This window comes from Balaenoptera borealis (assembly GCF_965194805.1).
Source record: "Balaenoptera borealis genome assembly, chromosome: 8".
In the NCBI taxonomy this organism is placed as follows: Eukaryota; Metazoa; Chordata; class Mammalia; order Artiodactyla; family Balaenopteridae; genus Balaenoptera; species Balaenoptera borealis.
The window spans coordinates 60,087,435-60,111,721 of NC_138865.1; the positions used below are offsets into that span (position 1 = coordinate 60,087,435).

At 36.8% G+C, this 24,287-nt stretch overlaps 1 protein-coding gene and 1 long non-coding RNA gene across 4 annotated transcripts in view; one reads left to right on the forward strand and one right to left on the reverse strand.

The window, feature by feature from the left end:
* LOC309633177 (uncharacterized protein) overlaps window positions 1–24,287 on the forward strand; it is a 102,643-nt gene that overhangs the window by 43,710 nt on the left and 34,646 nt on the right. For 2 of the 3 annotated variants that reach the window (XM_082401693.1, XM_082401692.1), the window contains exons 5-7: window positions 7,790–7,899; window positions 9,691–9,763; window positions 20,204–20,268. In XM_082401693.1, coding sequence (XP_082257819.1) covers window positions 7,790–7,899; window positions 9,691–9,763; window positions 20,204–20,252 — 232 coding nt within the window. In that variant the 3' untranslated portion in view covers window positions 20,253–20,268. Of the gene's footprint in view, window positions 1–7,789; window positions 7,900–9,690; window positions 9,764–20,203; window positions 20,269–24,287 lie in introns of those variants that run through there. The other variant, XM_082401694.1, reaches the window with a different exon arrangement.
* LOC309633190 lies at window positions 636–20,211 on the reverse strand. The gene is made up of 3 exons (XR_014247373.1): window positions 18,835–20,211; window positions 11,380–18,785; window positions 636–5,644 (listed from the first exon to the last, which is right to left on the reverse strand). It is a non-coding gene; the product is annotated as an uncharacterized lncRNA (long non-coding RNA).

Below are 24,287 nucleotides of genomic sequence, written 5' to 3' on the forward strand. Positions count from 1 at the left end.
TGTCACTTCGAATTTGGAAAGATAAAGAACAGTGTGCTAAAATCCAGATATTTCATGCACTGAAAATTGAGGTGAGGTTGGGGTAAAGTACATAGGAATGTCTGGGAAGGGATGGCAGTCGGATTCCTTTCTTCAAAATGCATCACTGCTGGTGCTGGGAAAACTGGACAGCTACATGTAAATGAATGAAATTAGAACACTCCCGAACACCATACACAAAAATAAACTCAAAATGGATTAAAGACCTAAATGTAAGGCCGGGCGCTATAAAACTCTTAGAGGAAAACATAGGCAGAACACTCTTCGACATAAATCTCAGCAAGATCTTTCTTGATCCACCTCCTAGAGTAATGAAAATAAAAACAAAAATAAACAAATGGGACCTAATGAAACTTAAAAGCTTTTGCACAGCAAAGGAAACCATTAACAAAGTGAAAAGACAACCCTCAGAATGGGAGAAAGTATTTGCAAATACTGTGCATCAACTATACCTCAATTAAAAAATATATTAAAAAATAAATAAATAATAAAATTCTGAGAAGGGAAAAAAAATCCATCACTGCTTTCTTCAAAATGCGCCAGGGAACAAGATTTGGTGTTTTCTTTTTTTTTTTTTTTTTTTTTTTTTTAATTTATTTAGTTTTGGCTGTGTTGGGTCTTCGTTTCTGTGCGAGGGCTTTCTCTAGTTGCAGCGAGCGGGGGCCACTCTTCATCGCGGTGCGCGGGCCTCTTCACTGTCGCGGCCTCTCTTGTTGCGGAGCACAGGCTCCAGACGCGCAGGCTCAGTAGCTGTGGCTCACGGGCCCAGTTGCTCCGCGGCATGTGGGATCTTCCCAGACCAGGGCTCGAACCCGTGTCCCCTGCATTGGCAGGCAGATTCTCAACCACTGCGCCACCAGGGAAGCCCCAGGGAACAAGATTTTTAAAAGAAATGTGGGGCAATCATAATTAAGACTTTGTTTTTGAGTTTTTACTTTTTGAACATTGAAATATTTCATGTGGGAAGGAACACAAACAAGACTGAGAATAACCTGAGGCTGAAAACATTTGCAAAGTAGAGTATGCCAGGTGCTTTCTTCTGTGGTGGATTTCTCAAATGTTCTCTACCTTTATACTGTGAATATGTAATTAAAGTGGATAATGGAATAAGAGAGAGATGTGAGGAAAAATAAATTTGCTTTTTAATTTTCAGTAATTTGAACATACTGAATTAAAATAACTAGGCAACATACTTTTCTGTCAAATCTAGTCTGGAAATGTGTTTAGAAGCTAACAGTTAAATAAAATGGAAATTAATGAGTTTTTTTAAAAATAAAGCTTCCAAAACATTTTGGGAATTATGGTTTTTACTTGTCATAAATGTGTACATTTTTTTCTAATGTCAGAAAAATTCTTTCCCAGGCTTGAATTATTGAGAAGTGTTTATTTATTTACTTTTATTTTCAAGGAAGAGTAGCTTAAAATGGATTGGATAATTTCCAGGATTTTTAAAATAAATTCTGATTTGGGTTAAGACTGTTATACATATTTTCCAAAGACAAGGCAAGTTCGGGAAAATAAAAAAAAGTTTAGAAAATGAGGTTTTCTTAGCAAGAAATGGATTTTACAAATTAACTATTAAAAAGCCCAGTTAACTATATATTTGATTCAACCCAATAAAATCCAAACAGTTTTTTTTTTTTGGTGGAAATTGAAGCGCTAGCCCTGACATTTACATGAAAAAGAAATGTACCTAGAATAGCCAAAATTATCCTGAAAAAGAACAAAGTTGGAAGACTCACACCACCTGATTTCAAGACTTACTGTAAAACTACAGCAATTATAACATTGTGGCAAGAATAGGCAAAGAGATCATTGGAACAGACCATGTACCATCAATTTTCAACATAAAATGTATAGTCAGGTAATTTTCAGGTAGAGCTTTTTAACAGAGTAACGAGAGTCTTCTCCATAATGGAGTCAGACCAAGTAGATAAATGTGGGGAAAATGAACATTTACGCTTACTCTATACAGAAATCAGTTCAAGGTGAATCATAGAACTAAACAAAAAAGCTAAAATCACAAAGGTTCTGGAAGCGTATATAACATCTTTAGAACCCAGTGTTCGGGGAGTTTCTTAGAGTGGGCACTAAATATAAAAGTTAAAAATTGGACATTATCAGAATTAAACTTCCATTCCTCGAAAGCCACTGTAGAAAATGAAAAGTAAAGCCACAGACAGAAAATATTTGCAAAACATATATCGGACCAGTGATTTATATCTGGGTTATGTAAATAATTCCTACAAATCAAAAAAAGGACGACCTAACTTTCAAGTGGGAAAATATCTTAGAGAACTTTACCAAGGAAGATCCCTAACCAATAAGTATGTGAAAAGATGCTTAACATCAAGAGTCATCAGGGAACTGCAAAATAAAACCAAAATGAGATAATGCTACACACACACTAGAATGGCCAAAACTTTCAACACTGACAATACCCAGGATTGGCAAGGATGCAGACCAACTGGAATTCCCACACGTATTGGTGGGAGGTGTAAAACTATTCAACTAACCGCTCTACTGGGTTGATTAGTGTCTCCCCAAATTAATGTCCACCTGGAACCTCAGAATGTGACCTTATTTGGAAACAGGGTTTTTGCAGGTGTATTCAAGCTAAAATGAGGTCATAGTGGATTAGGATCCTGAATCTGATGACTGGTGTTTTTGTAAGAAGAGGGAAATTGAAACACAGGGAGATAGGAGACATATAGGAAAGAAGGCCATGTGAAGACTAGGTAGACATTGGAGTTATGCTGACACACGGCAAGGAATGGCAAAAATTGCCAGCAACCACCATAAGCTGGAAGAGGCAAGTAAGGATTCTTCCCTAGAGCCTTCGGAGGGAGTTTGTCCGTGACAGGAACTTGATATCCAACTGCCTGATTTCAGAAGTTCTGGATTCCTGAACCCTGTGACAATGCATTTCGGTTGTTTTCATCTACCCAGTTTGTGGTACTTTGTTATGGCAATCCTAGGAAACTAATACAACCACGTTAGAAACTTAGGCAGTTTCTTATAACCTTAAACATATATACCTACCTTAAAACTCAGCGATTCCCCTCCTTGGTATTTACCCCAAAGAAATGAAAGCATATGTCTGTAAAAATATTTGTATAAGAGTATTCATAGTGGCTTTAGTTGTAATAGCTGAGACCGGAAACAAATCAAATGTGCAAGAAGGGAATGAATAAAAAATTGCTTTATATTCATATAATCAAACACTGTTCAGCAATAAAAAGAAATAAACTCTATAGCATGAATGAACATCAAAAAACCAAACCAAACAAGACAAGACAGTAAAAGAAGCCAGAAACAAAGAGTATTTATACTCTATGAGTCCATTGATATGAAGGTCAAGGGCAAGCAAAAGTATTCACAGGCAATTAAAATTAGACGAGTGAGGGGAGGGGAGGGGTCGACCTGAGAGGGCCTGAAGGGACTATCTCAGACACTGGAAAAGTTCTGTATCTCGACTGTGGAGGTGTGGTGGTGGTGTTTAAGTTAATGTATATACATTTGTCAAAACCCATTGGGCTATAGACGTAAGTGGATGCATTTTATTAAATGTAAATTATATTTCAACAAAATTGTTATAAAGAAACATAAATCTTGGAGCATTTCACGATATATAATATTTACCTCAATTTAAAAAGAAGAGAAAATCCTCATTTAATTTAATGAAAATGTTTATCCCTCTTCTGTTTTTGAAAACCATACTAATTATCTGCTTTCTGAACTCACTTTTAATTCTTAGGCAGTAGATGATTTTCAAGTGATTTATTTTTATTCTCTAAGTTTTCCAATCTACCTTGAATGTAAGAATTCATACAACTCATACCGTCAGAGTTCACTTCTGTGCATGTTGGCAAAGCCTTAGCTCTCAGTTTCCTCAGTTGGGGCGGTTCTAATAACTTATCAGGACATAATTTGCTCTGTTGGCTATTTTGTTAGGAAGGGAATAGGTCACTTGCAGGGGCCAATCAAGTGCAAAATAAAAAGACCTGTACTTCAAACTAAGAATGTACAGCTTTAAACAGCATTCAAAATGTTCTTGGGCATTTTTTCAGATGGGAGGAACGGACAGAATTTGGCCTGTCTGAGAACAAAGAACAAACCAGCTTCAGGTGGGCAGTATCTAGTTCCGGTCTGACAGCTTCTTGGCAAGTATTATATGTATCAAGCTCGACTGGATGGAAAGGAGGACCTGAGGGGAAACACAGCAGAAGAGTGGGGGCAGGAAAAAGAGAGAGGGAGGCCCCTGGAGGGGCCTAGGGAATCCACACTGCCCAGCTGCTTCTGTATTTATGGTGCAGTGCCAGCGCCATCATGTGGTCATCAGTGGAATTTCAGAGGAAGAAAGGAATTCTTTCCCCACTACCTTTGAAGAGTGGAATAAAAAAAACCAGTCACCCAAAGGGCCTGAAAAATTTTGAGAAGGCTATCACACTATAATTCTTTTCCATTTAAAAGCTGAAGGGATTCTTGACATCTCAATTAGTAAAACATCTGGAATCGTGGTTGTTATCCAGATACCTGTTATCCGTTCCTTCATTCATGGAACATTTATTAAACACTGTGCCAGACCCTGTACTAAGCAGGAGAAAAGCAGGCATCATGGTCTAGTGAAGCAGACAAACCTGTGAACAAAATATTAGAGCAATCATACAAGTACTCTAATGCAGGACTGAAAGAGACACTGCCACTGAAAGGAGCCAAATGGGAGATTTTAATATTTACCAGAAATGCTATGATGTCCCCTCCGCCCCTGCAATTTGGTGCTATAATCTTATTCCCTGAAAGGCCTGTGTTGATCCTATTGCTGGTGTCACTTGCTCATACACTTTAAAAAAATCTAGCTATAATTATTGATTGATTGATGGATTGATTCAGTAATTATTTATTGAGATCCTACTATATGCCAGCACTGCTGTTAAGTGCTGGGAGATAACAGATACAAAGGGAAAAGACAGAAAATGTTTCTTCTTTTGTTAAGCTTGTGTGTGGGGAGTGAACTGTTAAAAAAAATGTCATATATGTCATATATATAAAACATAAGCTATTTTCTTTTTGCCTATTTCTTTTTGTTGTTTTTATTTTATATTTCCCACCCATGTCTGTTGTTCCTTACTTATTAGCTTGTGAATAATTATTCTAAACTATTTTGAGTTAGTTGGAGATTTTTAAATCAGCCTGACTTCTTCCTGAAGGATTCTGGGAAATTGACTTAACTTTCCTATTCCTCAGAACGGTACTTGGGTTTCATTTATTTGTTAAGCCACAAGTCAGAATTTGGGAGCAGACTTCTAGCTTAGCTCTATTAAATGCTTCATTTGTCAGGTTTACTTCCTCATCTCAGTTTCTCCTGGCTGCTTTAGGGTCATGCATGTAATAAACATGAATGGTATCAGAATTTTATAATCAAAGTAGCAGATCTTCGGAAGCTGGCAGCACGCTGCATACACACCCAGCCCCTGCGCCTTGGCACTCACAGGCATCAGGGAGAGGTTTGCAGCCTCAGCCCCTCAATCACACAGAGTCGGCTGTCTTTCCATCTGCTCCAACTTTGGGAGCCAGAGCAGGGAAGGGGGACTCTTCTAGTGACCTGAAATGAGAGAAATAATTTAAATAATCATACTGAACTCACTAGAGGAGGGGGCCAGGATGCCCAGACTTTCCGCTTCAGGCTCAGCTACTTTCCCCACCAATTTAATCAGCCCAGTGGCTCGTACCTCTAAGCCTATCAGCTTCCTGTTCATTTAAATTTGCAGGGAGTTTTTTTTTTTTTTTTTAAATTGAAGCTAAATAGAGATTATGTGTTATTTCATATAAAATACAGTTGTAAATTCTATGCTGTGGTAACTTTCTTTTAGTTCCAGGTGTTTCAGACATTAAACACAAAACCAACTTTGTGCTCTTTATGAATTTCAAGGAAAACGTCTTTTGATTCATAGTGCCATCTGAGAGGAAAAAACTGTAATCTTTGCCAAAAAAAACAAACCTGTCATCAACAATAAAAAAATATCCTTTGCCTAAATTTCTATATATTTACATGACCTGGTCACAGTTGTTGAAAAATGTACAGTCTACATACATTTGATAACAAAATTGAAACATTAAAAAATTCTCCTGTGTATTGCTGACTCAAGCCTTTAAAGACATAAATCTGATCTGTCTATGACTCTACAGAGAACAGTTGTTTCATCAGAATTTTAAACATGTTATTGGTCACTATTAAAACAAGTCCAATAAAAGAACTGAATCCTCATTTAAAAATACATATTTAAAATATTTTTCAGACTTTAAAACAACACCCAAAAGCATGCTTTGCAATTTTATTTCTGAGGTCTTTGCATTTAGGACATATGAACCGACTGTTTTCCCTTTGTGAAGAGAAACTGTGCTGTTCTCATCCTAGCATGCCTCTTCAGGGTATTAACTGCTTCCAGAAAACCATCGTCAGTTGAATCGATGAAGCATCCTCACTGCACAACAGAACAGGATGTACTGATGAGATAATCCTTTCCTTTGTGAAGGGCCAGTTTGAGAGACAGGCTGGATTAACGGCGTGCATTTTTAAAGTCGCGGTTCACAGCCAGCTTCATTAAACTGCATTAATAATCTTTGCAGTTTTATTGCAGCAATAACTGGTGAACATTCTGTTGTCAAATAAATAGGCTTTTATATTTAAAATGGTTACTATTCTCATAGTCATATATTTTTAGAGAACTTATTTCCCTAAAATTTCCCTCAGCCTGACCCTAAGGTGCCTGAATTGTCTGATGAAGGTCATCAATAGTGTAAACAGTTGAGATAGAATCTTCATGAATAAAGTGACACTTTCTAGACTCATCCCTCTGAACCTCCAAGTCTATACCAATTTAACAGAGTCTTGAATTGTCTGTAAAATTATTTCAAAATATAGGTCTCATCTATATGTTACTCTCATGGCCTAATTAATCAAATACTACAAAGAAAATAACACTGTTTTGTATCCAAGGCAACAATATAGTATATTGCGCCTTTACTAGGGTATTTTTTGAGCTTGAATTTGAAAATCAAGTATCAATTCCATAGCCATAGCATTATTTACTCATTTTCATGAAGGATAAGAAGGCTTGTATAACTTGACACTGAGAATAGAAAGAGTTGTTTAAAGATTATTGCTCTAGTTCATTGCTTAAAAAGTTCCTCATCTATGTCATTTAATAACAATAATAACCACAATAAAATAATAACATTGTTGTGGTCCTAAAACACTATGTGCTAGATACTGTTTTAGGCACCTCACATATACTAACTTATTTAACTCTTATGACAGTGTTATGAGATTGGTATTATTATCCCCATTTTATTGAGGAGGAAACTGAGTCACAGGAAGGAGGAGTAACATTCAGAGTCACATAGAGAGGAGGTGGTAGAGTCAGGACAGAGTCTTGTCACGTGCTCTTCCCGCTAAACGAATCCTCTCTGTAATCTTTTTTATTTTTTTTTTACATCTTTATTGGAGTATAATTGCTTTACAATGGTGTATTAGTTTCTGCTGTACAACAGAGTGAATCAGCTATACGTATACATATATCCCCATATCCCCTCCCTCTTGCGTCTCCCTCCCACCCTCCCTATCCCACCCCTCTAGGTGGTCACAGAGCACCAAGCTGAGCTCCCGGTCCTATACAGCAGCTTCCCACTAGCTATCTATTTTACACACTGGTAGTTTATATATGTCAATGCTACTCTTTATCTCTAGGCTGAAATCCTCCTTCAACTTCATATCGGGCTGCAGACCATCTCTTCCTGAACAGCCCACCGATCATCAAATTCAGCACGTTCCAGATGGAACGGAGGATCTGCTGCCAGGTACCTGCTGCCTCCACCCTTAACTTCGATTGTCTAACTTACTTTCCCAGTTGTGATGAAGATGCTGTCAGGCTCCGCTCTTCCTTCCCCATCAGTGCTTGCCTCACTCACACTTGGTCCCAGCCAATTCCCATATTCTACCTATGAGACACATTTAGCATCTCTTTCCTCTTCCCTATCCCCAGGCTCCATTCTCTCCGAGGCATTGCTTATCTTTAACCTGGACTTTTGAAATTGACCTTGAGTGGTTCTTCCTATCTCCATTCTTTCTTCTCCAGTGAATCCTACACACTACTCGCAATGAAACTTACTAAAACATACTTCAAATCATTCCTGCTAAGAAAATCCTAGTAGCTTGCCTATAAAATGAATAGTAAGCTCCTAAACTTTCCACTGTAGGTTGTTCATATGATAACCTCAACCTTGTTTCATTCCTTATTGCCATTTCATCCTTCTGTCTCTGCCTATCCGTTTTTGCTTGTGAAATGTTCTTTAATTTTATTTTGTTATGTCTGATCCACCATCCCAATACCAACCCATTGCTTCCAACTCACTATTGTGTCTCTCCCACATTCTAGATGAGATGTCCACTTGTTTGGCCAAATCTTCTTTCCTAATTTTTCATGTCTCTCCCTTTCTCTTCATCCCCTTCGCTAAATCTTGGTTCAAGAATTCTTGCTTAGGCTAGAAAAATGTTTTCCTAACTAATCTACCTAATCTCCTTCATTAAACCCACTCAGCATTATCACATGAGGGTAACAGTATCAAAACACACACTTTCACCTTGTCAATTTTCTGTTCAAAAGTTAGAGGGGCTTTCTATTTACTACAGATCAAACTCCAAAGAGGCCACCATATGACACAGCTACAGGGAACCCCATTCAGGTTTTATTCTGTTGGAGTCTTCAGACTTCTTAGTTTAGCATTAAGCAGTATTTTGAGAACCAGTAATAGAAATGTTATTCTATTACAACCTGCCCCTCCACTCTCCCAGCCCCCGCAGGGCATACACCATCACCAAGAAAAAAATGGGCCATTACCTTCAGGTATGTTGGGAAAGCATTGAGTCAAATAGGTTCTCTTTCCTGGAGGACATTCAGATGTCTTCCATATGCTAATGTGTATTATGAATCTCCAAAAAGAATGTCTATGGAAAAGTGTTGTTTTTGTTTTCCTCAATCACTCTTTGGTATTTCCCAGGACACCAGAGTTCTCCAACCTAGAGTTTAGGAAAGCCTGCCCTCCACATTCTGTGCTCCTGTCATTGCCCCAGGTCAGAGGCCACCTCAGAACTGCCTTCCCGACCATCTTGGTGGAAGTTGCCATCCCTCCTCTATGCCATCCTCCTGTTTTATTTTCTTCATAATACTTGTCACAATTTGATGTGATGATGCTTATTGCTTGTTACTTATTTTTTGTTGTTTTTTCCTCTAGCATGTAAGATCCAAGGGAACCAGCATTCTGTCTTGTCTGTTACTGTCTTCTCCACGTGGGATAGTACCTGATACACTTAATGCGGGAAGTTTTTTTGGAGGGAATGTATGTTCCAACCAAAAGCCTTGCTTGTGTCCCTCTCCTTGTTTCTCTCCCTACCTAACTGAATTTAGGCTTATGTTACACGGTTGAAATAAAAGTTTCCTCCTCTCTGAGGTTTTCCCTGATGGCCTGACTCATCCCAAGTAATAGCTCTTCTACTGAACTTCTGTAATGTTAGTATTTGAATAAGTCAATTTAGTTTGAACAGTTAATATTTTTTTACATAGAAATGCTACCTTATTCCCCCAACTATAGGGTATTTGCCTTGTGGCCAGGATTGGTGTCATATGTTGGATATCTCCGAAATAACCAATACATGGCTTCTCAGGTAAGCAATAAATATCTGTTACTTGATTAAGTAGATATTTCCATTCTATTCCCTTGAAGGATGCAGTGCCATGCTCATACGTGGACTGGCTGGGAGGGCTCCATCCTAGCAGGAAGTATATCCCATGCTGGCAAGGAGGTAGAGAGAGGGTTTCTACAGCAGGAGAATCTTAGGGACTTGCTTTGGGTTCTCCTGTATGTGTGCTTTCTGGCATTTCCATGTGTTTGGTAAGTCTTCCTTGCCAGTAGCTACGTGGAACGGAAGAGGGGGAAAGTCTCCCTTCTGGCCTACAGAAAAGGAATTGACAGAGTATGATCAGTCATAGAGAGGGGGAATATGGACCTTGCAGGGAAGCAGAGGAAAATGTACCTCTTCTCAGTTTGCAAAAGGTAGTTTGCACTTAAACAGCAATTTTTAAAAGTGTGTATGATATGCTGTTTTGAGAACCTGTTTCTTTAAAATGCTTAATTTACAGTATTTCTACACACATTATTTCATGTACAATATGACAGAGAAAAAATATGGAAGATAAAACTGATCAAATAGTTTCGCTAATAGCCAAGAGGTTTTCAATTTAAATATGATGGATTCTGTTTGGGTGGAGATACTATACATTCTCAACTTTAAAATTATTTCTTATTCTCAGAAGAAGTAGCTATAATTGAAAGGAGTTGGGGTGAAAAGGTATAATGAAGAAGTTAGGGAAAGAAGGGAGTTTGGGATCGAATAATACAGTGTGAGTGATAATTCTTGTCTCGTGTATATATGTAGGGTCTTAAATTCAGCAGTGCCAGCAAAACCTCTCTGGCGTCAGGGACCTTGGATTGAGATGATACTTCCTGTAACAAATCAACAGGCACGTGCATTTTTATGTAAGTTACTTAAATGTTAATCCATCTTTAAAATTATCACAGCAATTCCATTTCTTTTATGTAGAAATAAGATGTTCTTTGTTGAGACAGGTTAAGCTATTGGGTCTTCATCCAAGTGATGTGGATTAGGAACATCTGGAGAACCTACCCTTGTTTTTTTATTAATGGAAAGCTTGTAAAGCTTAGTGATTTATAACTTCTGTGTATTCTAACACACCATCTGATTTTTTCTTTTTTTAGAACTTTATTTCATTTGGAACCTTTATGTGATGATGTAATATGCCACATATGAAACTTTTCTAATGAAAAAAGCCAGTATATCTGCTGCATGTCAAATTACATAGCCAGGAGGGGCATGATTTGGAGCAGACTCTACCTAAGTGTTTGGATCTTCTGGAATGTTGTCAGGGTGCTAGTTTCAGCTTGTCTCCAACCATTCCATCTCAGCCTAGCCTGGGACCTTAAGATGAAAACTACCCACAGGTGGATTTGGCAGAGCTTTGAGATACTCTGTGAGAGAGAAAAAAAAAAAAAAGCGTTGGGTATCAATACATTTGAGGAATTGCAGAATTCTAAATCTCCTGTTTGAAAACTCTCACGGCTTGTTAGCATATTAAGGCTTTGAGAATTCTTAGAGCTCTACAAAATTGGGTCTGTCCTGTTCCCTTTACTTTCCTGTCTTCATCTCCCACGTCTCTCTGTCACTCCCTGGCAACTCAATTGATATGGGTTAGGCATACTCACTTGTCTGTCGGTCTCCCGGCTGTTGGGTAACCTAGGAGGCCCCAGTGAGATGACTGGAGCATCTTAGCTCTGTTGTATGTGCTTCTCATCGTCAGCAAGCTAGCAAAGGCATAATCTTCTGACAGTCACAGAGACACAAGAGCCAGCAAGCCTTTCAGTGTGCTTATATCAATTTGCTAATGTTCTATTGGCCAAAGCAGGTCACATGGCCAGGCACAGACTCAGAGCAGGCAGGCACTGCAATGCTACAAAGTAAAAGATGCGGATACAGGAAGAGGTGAATAATTCGGGTTACTTTTGTAAACTACCGTATGTGTTAGAACTTTAAATTTTTTTTGTTTCCCTCTACTAGAATATAAGCTCCACAAAGGCAGGGTTTTTTTAATCTATTTTGTTAACTACTTGCTTTTATTACTTAGAACAGTGCCCTGCACATAGTAGGTACTCAATAGATATTTGTGAATGAATGCATAAAAAGAAACCCATTTAACTGTGTTTAAGCCAACATTTTCAAATATGTTTTTCAGTTGATCCCATTATTAGTGGAAAGCCAGATGAAATATCATTGGAAAGTAGAGGCTCTTCGGATATCTATGCCTTTCTTACTGAGGATGGAAACTCCAGTAATTCATGGAAAATGATGATCTTTACAAAGAGAAAAATCTCTCAGTATTTATTTTGCCTCCTTTCATTCACCTAACTAAGTTTTAGTAAATGACTTTCATGTATCAGGTGTGTACTAGATGCTCATGGTAGTGGAGAGCGAGAATACAGCTCCTGTCTCTGGAGGTCTCAGATGAGTTGAAGAACAAACCTATAAAACTGAACTTTGACCAATATGATATGCGCCATTGTAACGCTGTTAAAACAGCCCCCAAGAACACAAAGGAAGAAGTGTTCACATGTGCCATAAGATATGAGAGAGAGCATTCTACCTTTGACCATCATATCTATTCAGACTGATAAAGTCACTGTTCTAACACAACTTGCATATTGCCAACATAGCTGTTCATACCATTTAATCTCTTCGCCCATCCACACATTCACCCTTGTTCTCTGTTCTTTCCAAATCCCACCCATTCTTCAAGTCTGACCAGCAATGGAACATTCTCTGAGTTTGCTTACAGTTTTTCCCTGAATTCATCTGAATTCCATAGCATTTATTGTCTGTATCATAGTCATGTGTAATACCTACAGACATCTATTCTACTGTTTTTTAATTGACTATTTAACCCTCCTATTGTTCACCTTTTCATGCGTGACTGTTTTGTCTTTTCAAAGAATTAATAACTATCTTGAGGGTAGAGTTTGTGTTTCTTTTCTGGAATTGCTAAAAATAATGCTTGCTATAATAGGTGCTCTGATAATTCATTAGAAGGATATACTGAAAACTGAAAGTTTTAACTTCCATTCATCACCTCATTATGGTCAGGCCTGATAATGCATGTGAGCTATTGGCTGTCAGTACAGAAATATTTCTACTTAGGACTGGTGTTTATGTACTGTCTTTATGTTGGAAACCAGTTACTACTTTATATGAAGCTGCAACCACAAGCCAGTATTTTTAACAGGTTGAAATAAAACTGACAGATATTAAGAGGTTTTGGAAATGGATAAGAGAAAATTTTAAAATGGTGAAATGGCGAATTATAAATGCACAGGGAGTAAAGAGATTTCTCTACTGGCAAAGAAAATGTTGAAAAAGGGAACAAAGAAAAAAGATGTGTTACCTGCTGGTTTTTGGCTCCAGGGCAGAGCAGTGAAGCATTTGTCATCTGTCAATTAGTTTTGCAGTTTCTATACACCTGCATATTCTATCCATTAGCCCCACAAGGGTGCCCTTTAAGGGGAAATTTTGCTTAACATGGTACTTGATGTGTGGGAAACTCCCCAAATAAACCACAAAACAATCAAGTCAATTCATTTAGGTTGAGAAGAATCTGAATCTTACATTTGATTTGGAGGCCCTTGAAAAAGGCAAAAAGGATCTCATCAATATTCAAAATAGTCACTGATAGAAACTGCTCCAAGTCATAGTAATGATGATAAGAGAAAGGAAATTGTTAGTTTACTCATAGTCATAGTAATTAAAGCATAATAATCTATTCAGATCCTATTAAAGACTGTGTCTCACTCAATACATTTCTGGGCAGGTGATGATAAGAGAAAGGAAATTGTTAGTTTACTCATAGTCATAGTAATTAAAGCATAATAATCTATTCAGATCCTATTAAAGACTGTGTCTCACTCAATATATTTCTGGGCAGGTTTTAGGCTACAGGCCATTCAAAACTCCTTTTTCTTAAGTTCTACAATCTAAGGAATTTCTTGCACTCATTCATGGCTCTCTCATATTAGGGGATTGGTGCTGTGTACAGCTGATGGATTAGCTTATTGCTTATGAACTTACTTCCCATTTTAAGTGAATACATTTTGTTGGAGGTCTCATTGGTATCTGTATGGTATGAGTATTCATCTTTAAGCCTTATCCTTTTGGAATGAGCTGACTATGGACGTCTCCACCTGCATAGTTGAGAAACCTGTTGCTGGACTCAGAGTAATCTCACAAAGTTCAGAGGCCTGACCTGGAATAATTTCTTTACCTCAAAAACTGGTATTAGCTACAGACATCAGTAAGCACACAGTATACTAGAACACATACAATTTTTTAAAAAAGAAATGTTATTTTTGCCATATTCTATTAAACTTGAATTTATTTCATTCTCACATTTTTCCTTTCATTTATGCTATATGTAGGTATTATAAGGGAAAAGATTGTTATTTGATTACATTAAAATCAGTCCAGTCCTAGCTAATACAATAAGACAAGGCAAGACTGAGAAGGAAGATATGAAATTGTCTTTATTCGCAGATGATATGATCATCTATATAAAATATCCAAAAGAATTTACAAAATAATTCCTGGAACTAATGAACAATTACAGCAAGGTTGCAGGGTACAAGGTTAATATACAAAAATCATTTCACTTTCCTATGTACTAGCAATGAAAAAGTGGAATTTGAAATTGAAACTATAATACCATTTATATTAGCATTCCCCAAAATGAAATACTGAGGTTATAAATCTAACAAAATATGTGCAAGATCTATATGAAGAAAACTGCAGAACTCTGATGAATGAAATAAAAAAGGAACTAAATAACTGGGGGCATATTCCATGTCCATGGATAGGAAGACACTATTGTCAAGATGTGAGTTCTTCCCAACTTGATCTATAGATTCACTGAAATCTCCTTCAAAATCCCAGCAAGGTATTTTGTGGATATTGACAAACTGCTCCTAAAGTTCATATGGAGAAGTAAAAGATCCAGAATACCAACACAATATTGAAGAAGGAGAATAAAGTTGGATGACTGACACTACCTGATTTCAAGATTTACTATAAAACTACGGTAATTAAGACAGTGTGGTATTGGGGAAAGAACAGACAACTAGATCAATGTAACATAATTGAGAGCCCAGAAGTAAATCTGCATAAATATAGTCAACAGATCTTTGACAAAGGAACAAAAGCAATACAATGAAGCAAAGACAGTCTTTTCAACAAATGGTACTGGAACAACTGGACATCCACCTGTGAATAATGAATCTAGACACAGTTGTTACACTCTTCACAAAAATTAAATCAAAATTGTTCATAGGCCTGTGCATATAAATGTAAAACACAAAACTATAAAACTCCTAGAAGATAACATAGGCGAAAACCTAGATGACCTTGGGTATACTGATGACTTTTTAGTTACAATACCAACGACATGATATATGAAAGAAATAATTGATAAACTGGACTTCATTAATATTGAAAACTTCTGTGAAAGACAATATCAAGAGAATTAGAGGATCAACCAGAAACTGGGAGAAAATATTTACAAAAGGTGCATCTGATGAAGGACTATTATCCAAACTATACAGAGAACTCTAAAAACTCAAGAATAAGAAAGCAAACAACCTGATTAAAAAATGGGTTAAAGACCTTAAGAGACACCTCACCAAAGAAGATTTACAGATGGAAATAAGCATTTGAAAATATATTCCTCATCATATGTCATTAAGGAAATGAAAATTATAACAACACTGAGATACCACTACACACCTATTAGAATAGCCAAAATCTAGAACATTGACAACACCAAATGTTAGTGAGGACATGGAACAACAGGGACTCTTATTCATTGCTGGTGAGAATGCAAAATGGTTTAGCCACTTTGGAAGACAATTTGGTAGTTTCTTATACAACTAAACATACTCTTACCATACAATACAGTAATCATGCTCCTTGGGATTTACCCAAAACAGTTGAAAACTTATGTCCTCACAAAAACCTGCACATGGATGTTTATAGAAGCTTTATTCATAATTGTTCAAGCTTGGAAGCAAGCAAGAAGTCCTTCAGTAGGTGAATGGTTGAATAAACTGTGGTACATCTAGACATTGAATATTATTCATTGCTAAAAAGAAATGAGCTTTCAAACCATGAAAAGACATGGGGGAAACTGAAATGCATACTACTAAGGGAAAAAAGCCAACCTGAAAAGGGGACATACTGCATGATTTCAATTATACGACACTCTGGAAAAGGCAAAACTATGGAAACAATACAACGATCAGTAGTTACTGGAGGTTGAGAGATGAATAGTAGGAGGACAGGATTTCTAGGGCTCTGAAAATATGTGTAATACTATAATGATGGACACATGTCATTATGCATTTGTCCAAACTCATAGACTGCACAACGCCAAGACTGAACCCTAATGTAAACTATGGGCTTCAGGTGATTATGATGTGTCAATATCAGTTGTAACAAATGCACTACTCTGGTGGGGGATGTTGATAATGGGAGAGGCTGTGGATGTGTGAGGGTAGGGGGTATATGGGAATCCCTGTACCTTCTTCTCAATTATGCTGAAACTACTCTAAAACAATTAAGCCTTAAAAATAAGTCTATTTTAAGAAAGTGTAGATAAAACAAAGATAAATATTAGAAAATCATTTTCAACATAAAAAGCGACATGAATGTGTAAGAAATACCTTCCTCCCTTCACAGGGCAAAAGACATGAGTTTATAAAATTAGAAATGCAAATTTTAAAGTGTTATGCCAGCTCTCAACTACCAAACTGACAAAGATTATTTTTAAAAACTTTTTTTTACTTTTAATACATTTTTTATAGGTTGTACTCCATTTATGGTTATTAAAAAATATTGGCTATATTTCCCATGTTGTACAATACATCCCTGTAGCCTGTCTTATACCCAATAGTTTGTACCTCCCACTCCTCCACCCTGTGTTGCCCCTCTCCCCACTTGTAACCACTAGTTTCTTCTCTATTTCTATGAGTCTGCTTCTTTTTTTGTTATATTTGTTTGTTTGATGTATTTTTCAGATTCCACATATAAGTGATATCATACAGTATTTGTCTTTGTCTGACTTATTTCACTTAGCATGGTACCCTCCAAGTCCGTCCATGTTGTTGCAAATGGCAAAATTTCATTCTTTTTTATGGCTGAGTAGTATTCTATTGTGTGTGTGTGTGTGTGTGTGTGTGTGTGTGTATACACCACAATGTATACCACATCTTCTTTATCCATTCATCTGCTGATGGACACTTAGGTTGCTTTCATATCTTGGCAATTATAAATAATGCTGCTAGGAACATTGGGGTACATGTGTCTTTTCAAATTAGTGTTTTTGTTTTTTTAGATATACATCCAGGAGTGGAATTGCTGGATCATATGGTAGTTCTATTTTTAGTTTTTGAGAAAACTTCATACTGTTTTCCACAGTGGCTGCCCCAATTTACATTCCCACCAACAGTGTACAAGGGTTCTCTTTGCTCTACATCCTCACCAACATTTGTTATTTTTGTTCTTTTTGATGATAGCCATTCTGACAGGTGTGAGGTGATATCTCATTGTAGTTTTGATTTACATTCCCCTGATGATTAGTGATGTTGAGCATCTTTTCATGTGCCTGTTGTCCATCTGCATTTCCTCTTTGGAAAGATGTCTATTCAGTTCTTCTGCCCATTTTAAAAATTGGGTTGTTTGTTTTTTGATGTTGAGCTGTATGCGCTCTTTATTAATTAAATTAATAATATTAATTATTATTAATTTAATTAATTAATAAATATTAATATCCATAATCATTTATAAATAAATATTTATTTATAAATAAATAATTATGGATATTAATCCCTTATTGGTCATATAACTTGCAAATATTTTCTCCCATTTAGTAGGTTATCTTTTTATTTTATCAATGACTTCCTTTGTTGTGCAAAAACTTTTAAGTTTAATTAGGTCCCATTTGTTTATTTTTGCTTTTATTTCCTTTACTTTAGGAGATGGATCAAAAAAGTATTGCTGTGATTTATGTCAAAGAGCGTTCTGCCTATGTTTTTCCTCTAGGAATATCCAGTCTTACAATTAGGTCATTAATCCATTTTGAATTTATTTTAGTATATGGTGTTAGAGAATGTTCTAATTTCATTCTTTTACATGTAGCTGTCCAATTTTCCAGCACCACTTATTGAGGAGACTGTCTTTTTCTCCATTGTATATTCTTGCCTCCTTTGTCATAGATTAATTGACCATAAGTGTGTGAGTTTATTTCTGGGCTCCCTATCATGTTCCATTGATCTGTGTGTCTGTTTTTATGCCAGTACCATACTGTTTTGATTACTGTAGCTTTGTTGTATTGTCTGAAGTCAGAGAGTGTGATACCCCCAGCTCTGTTCTTCTTTCTCAAGATTCTTTTGGCTATTCAGGGCCTTTTGTGTTTCCATACAGATTTTAAAATTATTTGTTCTTGTTATGTGAAAAATGCCATTGGTAATTTGATAGGGATTGCGTTGAATCTGCAGACTGCCTTGGGTAGTATGGCCATTTGAACAATATTGATTCTTTCAATACAAGAACATGGTATATCTTTCTATTTGTGTCGTCTTCAATTTCTTTCATCAGTGCCTTATAGTTTTCTGAGTACAGGTCTTTTACCTCCTTAGTCAGGTTTATTCTTAGGTATTTTATTCTTTTTGATGCAGTAGTAAATGGGATTGTTTCCTTAATTTCTCTTTCCAGTAGTTCATTGTTAGTGTATAGAAATGCAACAGATTTCTGTATATTAATTTTAAAGTTAAAATAGAATTCACAATGAAGACAAGAAACAGAAGCTCTCATTTAGTCCTGGAACAATTCTAAATTGATGTCATATTTTGGAGAGCATTTTTATACCATATTTTCCTTCCATTACTTTCTGTAAAAACTTATTCTCAAACATTCAGTTTGGTATTGTGAGGACAGAATGGAGGACAAAAAGCACAACTCAGTCTTGTGGTCTTTTCCTCCCTTTTTTCCCTCTTCTCCTTTTCCCCCTCCCTCTCTCCTTCTCCTTCTCCTTCTCCTTCTTCTTCTTCTTCTTCTCTTCCCCTCCCTACCTCCCTCTCTCCTTCTCTTAAATGTTGAAAAATGGGAGGTATTTAGTCAGTGAAGACCAGTGTTGAAGTTTATATTTATCTCTTCTCTAGTACAAAATGTAGATAATACAGAAATTTTTTTCTGGATTATTTTTCTTGCCAAATGGTAAGGAGTTTTTCAAGGACACTCTAAAGACTTCCTCCCAGTGTACTCTTGGCTAATTGTACCTCCAAGGTTCTGGCATAAACCATTGAAAGGAATTTTTTAAAAATATGCTCTATTAAATTTGATAGGAACATTTGCATTTTGTAGAGAGAAGATTCACACATGATGTATTTGATTTCAAGCTTTCACAGACTCCTTTGAATTTTTCACTAATATCACAGGGCAGAAACTAGGGACTTAAGAGCCCTTTGGTTACTTTGCCTAGTCAGACAAGCTTGGGATTCCTGGGGAGAGGGGCATTCCAGTGAGACAAATAGATATGCAAGTGTACACTGGACACAGAATTACTGTGCATATATATTCCAGCCTGATGTGGACTAACAGTAATCACACTTGCTCAGAGGCACATTTTGACTGCCCTGGATTATTATTCATTAAATGTAAGATTTCCTATCTGTAATCTAATTCCCAGCTTTGAAAAGAGGAGCAAATTTAGAAACTTGGAATTTTCAGAACAGAAAAAAAGATATCTGTTGTCAATTCCAGACTTTCTTCTCCTTAATCAGAATTCTTAAGCTATAATCTTTCTTTGTCTTGTTCTTACATTAGTCTTTGTTGGTGAAGTTTCTAAATTGGAGAGAAAAGTGAAAATATTGTCAGGAAAGATTTCTCAAAGAATTTGTGGTACTTTCCTCATAAAGTGTATTTATAACTAACATATAAATCTCAAAATGTAACTGTAAGTATTATCCTTCATGTGAGGATGTGAGCGTGCTTAATTAACAGTAATTAAGCTTCATGTAACATACATTTTACGATCAATTTAGAGGTAGACAAACAGAGGCATTAAAGTAATGCAGACCTCAAACTGGGCACCATCTTGACTGGATAGCAGATATTCTGTGCTGAGTACCCAGGACAACTCTCACATGTGGAAAGCTGAATTTTAGGGAAACCAACTTTCCTAAAATTTATGTCTCTGTTTTTAGGGAGCAAAAGAATATCCTGGGAAAATTTGAGAGAAATTAAACAAAAAGGATGGAAGCATTTTAAGGAAAAGGCTTATGAGTCTCCTGGGAGAACAAAGTCCAAACTATAAAACAGCAGACAAAAATACATACAAAATGTTAAGAGGAAATACCACAAACGTTTTTACTCAATTACTGGTTCAATATGTGTGAGATTAATATCCTTCTATCTCCTTCCTATACCCCTTTCAAATAGGAGTGGGAAGAGGGGAAAGAGCTGGCACAGACCAGAGATATTTTCTTGAAGTTGCAGAAGAAAAAGGCTTGTCTGGAACCAAATATCTATAACCTCTGATTTTCTTAGAAATAAGAAAGCAGTTTTTCCAAAAATCATTTTGCTAAGAAATCCAGTCTTTATTTCTTTTTTAAATACATGATTAAAAATCTTATTTAAATGGCAGACCATAAGGAATGTTGAAGTATTTTGGAATATCTAAATGCTTCCAGCTGCTATCTTAATTTTAAAATATTTCTTAAAGGGGATTTCCAGGCTGTTGGCAGCAACAGAATAGAATTTCTCTGGTTTTTTTTCTTGTTTCTGTTTCTATTATTGGATTTCACAATGTATCATATGATTTCCTTTGGAGAGGCAATAAAATGCATTCATTTGGAAATTATATTATTTCTTAATAATGTAAAAGCATATATTTACATTAGTTTGGAGTTATTCAAGTTGGTGGAAATGACATATTAAGATACAGTGTTCCCCTACCGATGCTAGAAAATCAGAACTAGAAGGAATGTATTTTGCCAAAAGACATCATATAGAGAGAGAGAGATTAAACTGGGGTTAGACATCAGGTGCCTTGCCCTGATCTCTTAGGAGTGCCAAGGTTCAATCTTTGTGGTGCCCGGCAAAATGTGCCCAGAAAAAAAGAGTTCCCAGATTTCTGAAGGTGGTGTGTAGGAAACAAAAGAAGGGGGTATTATTCACTAAATTTCCTCTAATCTAGGTCCTAAAACTCTGATTAGCAAACCTGTAGACTGAAGTTAGTCTTGCATACCAAAGATTAAAGAAGTGTCTATCATATGTCTCCACCATATTCAAGGTACCAGTTTTATCTCCCACCCCCACTTCCTTAAGAGAGAATCTGCAAAATCTGTAATTCTGAGCTCTTCCTTCTGGTCTAAGCTGCCTTCACAAGTAGTGAACGCGAGATATAAAAGATGGATTAGATAGTGTCTCTCATGAGTTTCGGAACAAGGCCATTGAGAGAATGAATTAGTAGTCTGTGGAGACCAAGGTGGAAAATTATGTAGTCCCTAAGATGAAGGCTGCCATTTTAGGTTGGCTTTGATGGTGTGCAAATACTATAAGTCAGTCCACAGAAGAGGTAATATCCCAGGAGAAGTAGAGAGAAGGAACATCGCAATCAGAGAGGCAGAGACAGGCAGATACCGCTCTCAGGATGTTCCTGAGTGCCTGCTGTGTTCGTACTGTGCTCCAAGCTGGGCAAGGCTTGGGGTATGTGGTAGACTTATGAGGCTCCCAAAGATATGTCCATGTCCTAATTCCTTCTACCTGTAAATGCTACCATATTTGGAAAATGGGTTTTCACAGATGTGATGAGAATCTTGAGATGGAGAGGTCATCCTGGATTATGTGGGTAGGTCCTAAATGCCATCATGAGCATCCTGGTACAAGAGAGGCAGAGGAAGATAAGACACACAAAGAAGGGAAGGAGGCAGTGTGACCAGAGAGGCAGAGATTGCAGTGATATGGCCACAAGTCAAAGGATGCTGATATCCACCAGAAGCTGGACGGGTCAGGGGACAATTTCTTTCCTAGAGCCTCCAGTCGAAATGTGACCCTGCTGACAGGCCCTTCTTCGATTTTGTCTCGTGAAATTGAGTTCAGATTTCTGGCCTCCAGAACTCTGAGAGAATAGATTTCTGATGGTTTAAGCCACCAGGTTTGTGGTAATTTGTTACAGCAGCCATAGGAAACTAATACAGGGATTTCCTTAGCATGAAATAAAACATCCTTTCTGTTCCCAGGTAGTCAAAAATCAATTAGATGGGAAAATCAAATACCCAGTTAACTAAAAAAAAAGTAATGAAGTCCTTATTGAAGGGGCCGGTTAGCAAATGGCCACGAATTGACAGAAGAATGAACATATGAGTTCTTCTAGTGAGTTCTAAGATGTGTGGTAGGGATGGCATTAGAACTGGACCATGAAGTCAAACACAATTAGTTTGAACTGAGAATATTTAAAAATTTCAGGTGACAAAGCCCATAAATGCATGATTAATACATTAAATCTTCCTCTCTCCTCAAAGAAAATAATGTATAAAAAACAGATTGAAATTAAAATAAAATATCCCTTAGAATGCTAGGCAGGCCTGTGAGCAAAGATCACTGTGTCTAATGATAAAGGTAGGAATTTCTGTAAAACTTCCTCATTTGCAAAAGGCAAAGCAAACATTCTCAAAATTTATAGAACAGATCAAAAGTGAGGTCTCTTTTTAAAATTTGATTTTAGCCTTATCCTCTTTTTTTCCTCCCAATGGTGTGAAAATGCACAGTGGATGTTATTAAACGTGAAAATGACTTTTCCCACCCCATCTATCTTCTGGATTATCTCATTTTTTCTTGTGGTTGATTCATTGCTTCTTCTTTACAGGAAAGGAGACAGGGCTGTGTATTTACTGAAAAGTAAAATCAAGGGCAAATGACCATGTGAGTGGAGGAGGAATAGAGTTCAAATTCATAATAAATTAAAATGTATTACTTTCTCATCTCAAGGCTGAGAAACTCCTGTTTACTTGGAATGTTGAGGATGGAAATTCTGTAAGACGTAAACTCACACAGGTTAGGGCCATGGAACACTCCCGGCTTATTACCTTCCAGGGCTGCTTTCTGCTTGTGTCTGTCAGCTATATCCCTAGTATATTAAGCTGATCCTTTCCAGAAAGGAATTTAGTAAGTAATATGCTTAGATTAAAAAGTGCCAACATAACATTACACATGGAAATTCCTAACGATTCTGAGACAAATTTGGGTTGTGTAAGATAAAAAGATGTCAGGCCAAATTCCTCAGAAACTATTACCACGGAAAAACACTGCTGCTTCAAAATAAAAAAGAAAACAAAGCAAGTTAGCTCCGGTATACATTGTAATGCTTACCAATATCCAGTTCTCTCTCCTTCCTGGGCGTGAGGGAGACTACCCTTCCCTGATCCCTGGCAGTGAGATGGGGCCATTGACTTGTTCTTGTCCGTGAAATATGATCGGAAAAGCCTCTGTGTGGTTTTCTACTACTTCTACTGTCCTCTGAAAGGAGTTCTGAAACCACATTTTTTAAATTATGAGTTTCCATCAGCTGCAGACTTTGTGGAGTAGAACAAAGTACTCTTGTATCGAACATTCAGAGTTGATGAGAAATAGACTTTGTTGTATTAAGACTCTTAGATATCAGAGTTAATTTGTTACTGCAGTATAACCTGCAGTTTATCCTGACTCATTCTATACTAGTCAACCAAATAAAGAAGTAGACAAACAAAAATTTATGTTTAAAAAAAACTGGAGAGAAACATATCTGGCTTAAAGTAGTGTGACTTGGCATATACTTTTTAATATTTGTATATTTCCATATTTATTTGTATATATGTATATATACACACAAACTACTTTTATGAATGGATAAATTATACTTTAACAATCATTATCTCAAAAATCCTACTGAGCGTAAAGTGAAGACAACCACCTTGTACTCTTAGAGATCTTTGTATTTCTCTCTTTTAGTCCTGTTCCCAAATGTTTGCAAATAGAATATACTCTAAAGATAAGCTGGCTTTTATCTATTGCCACAGTTCAGATTTCATATTGGTGGCTTCTTCCAAGTGGTTCCTTAAATGGGTCCAGTCCTTAATTCAAAAACGTGATGTTTTCCAGCATGTTGACAGTCAGGTTGTTTCATTAGCTCTAGAATAGTGTGTTATATAAAGAATAGAGGAAATTGTTGAAACTAGTTATTGAGGCTTGTGTTGGTTCTCCCCTTAATCTTATTCTAAGAGATGGAAAATCCCTCCATGGGTCCTCTGCTTAGGGATCTGGCATCATATAAGCTTTCCTACTTGTCTGGAGTAACAATTTCACCTTGGGAGTGAGAATAATTAACCAGTATGGAGATGTCTGTGGGTATGTGTGTGTGTGATGGTGTACCACAAATGCTATGTATAAGTCTTCCATCCTCAACTTTTCATTTTTGCCTTTTTAGGTAATAGAGTTAGTTGGTTGCATTAAATATTGTTTTGATTGTTAAATATGTAAAATACAG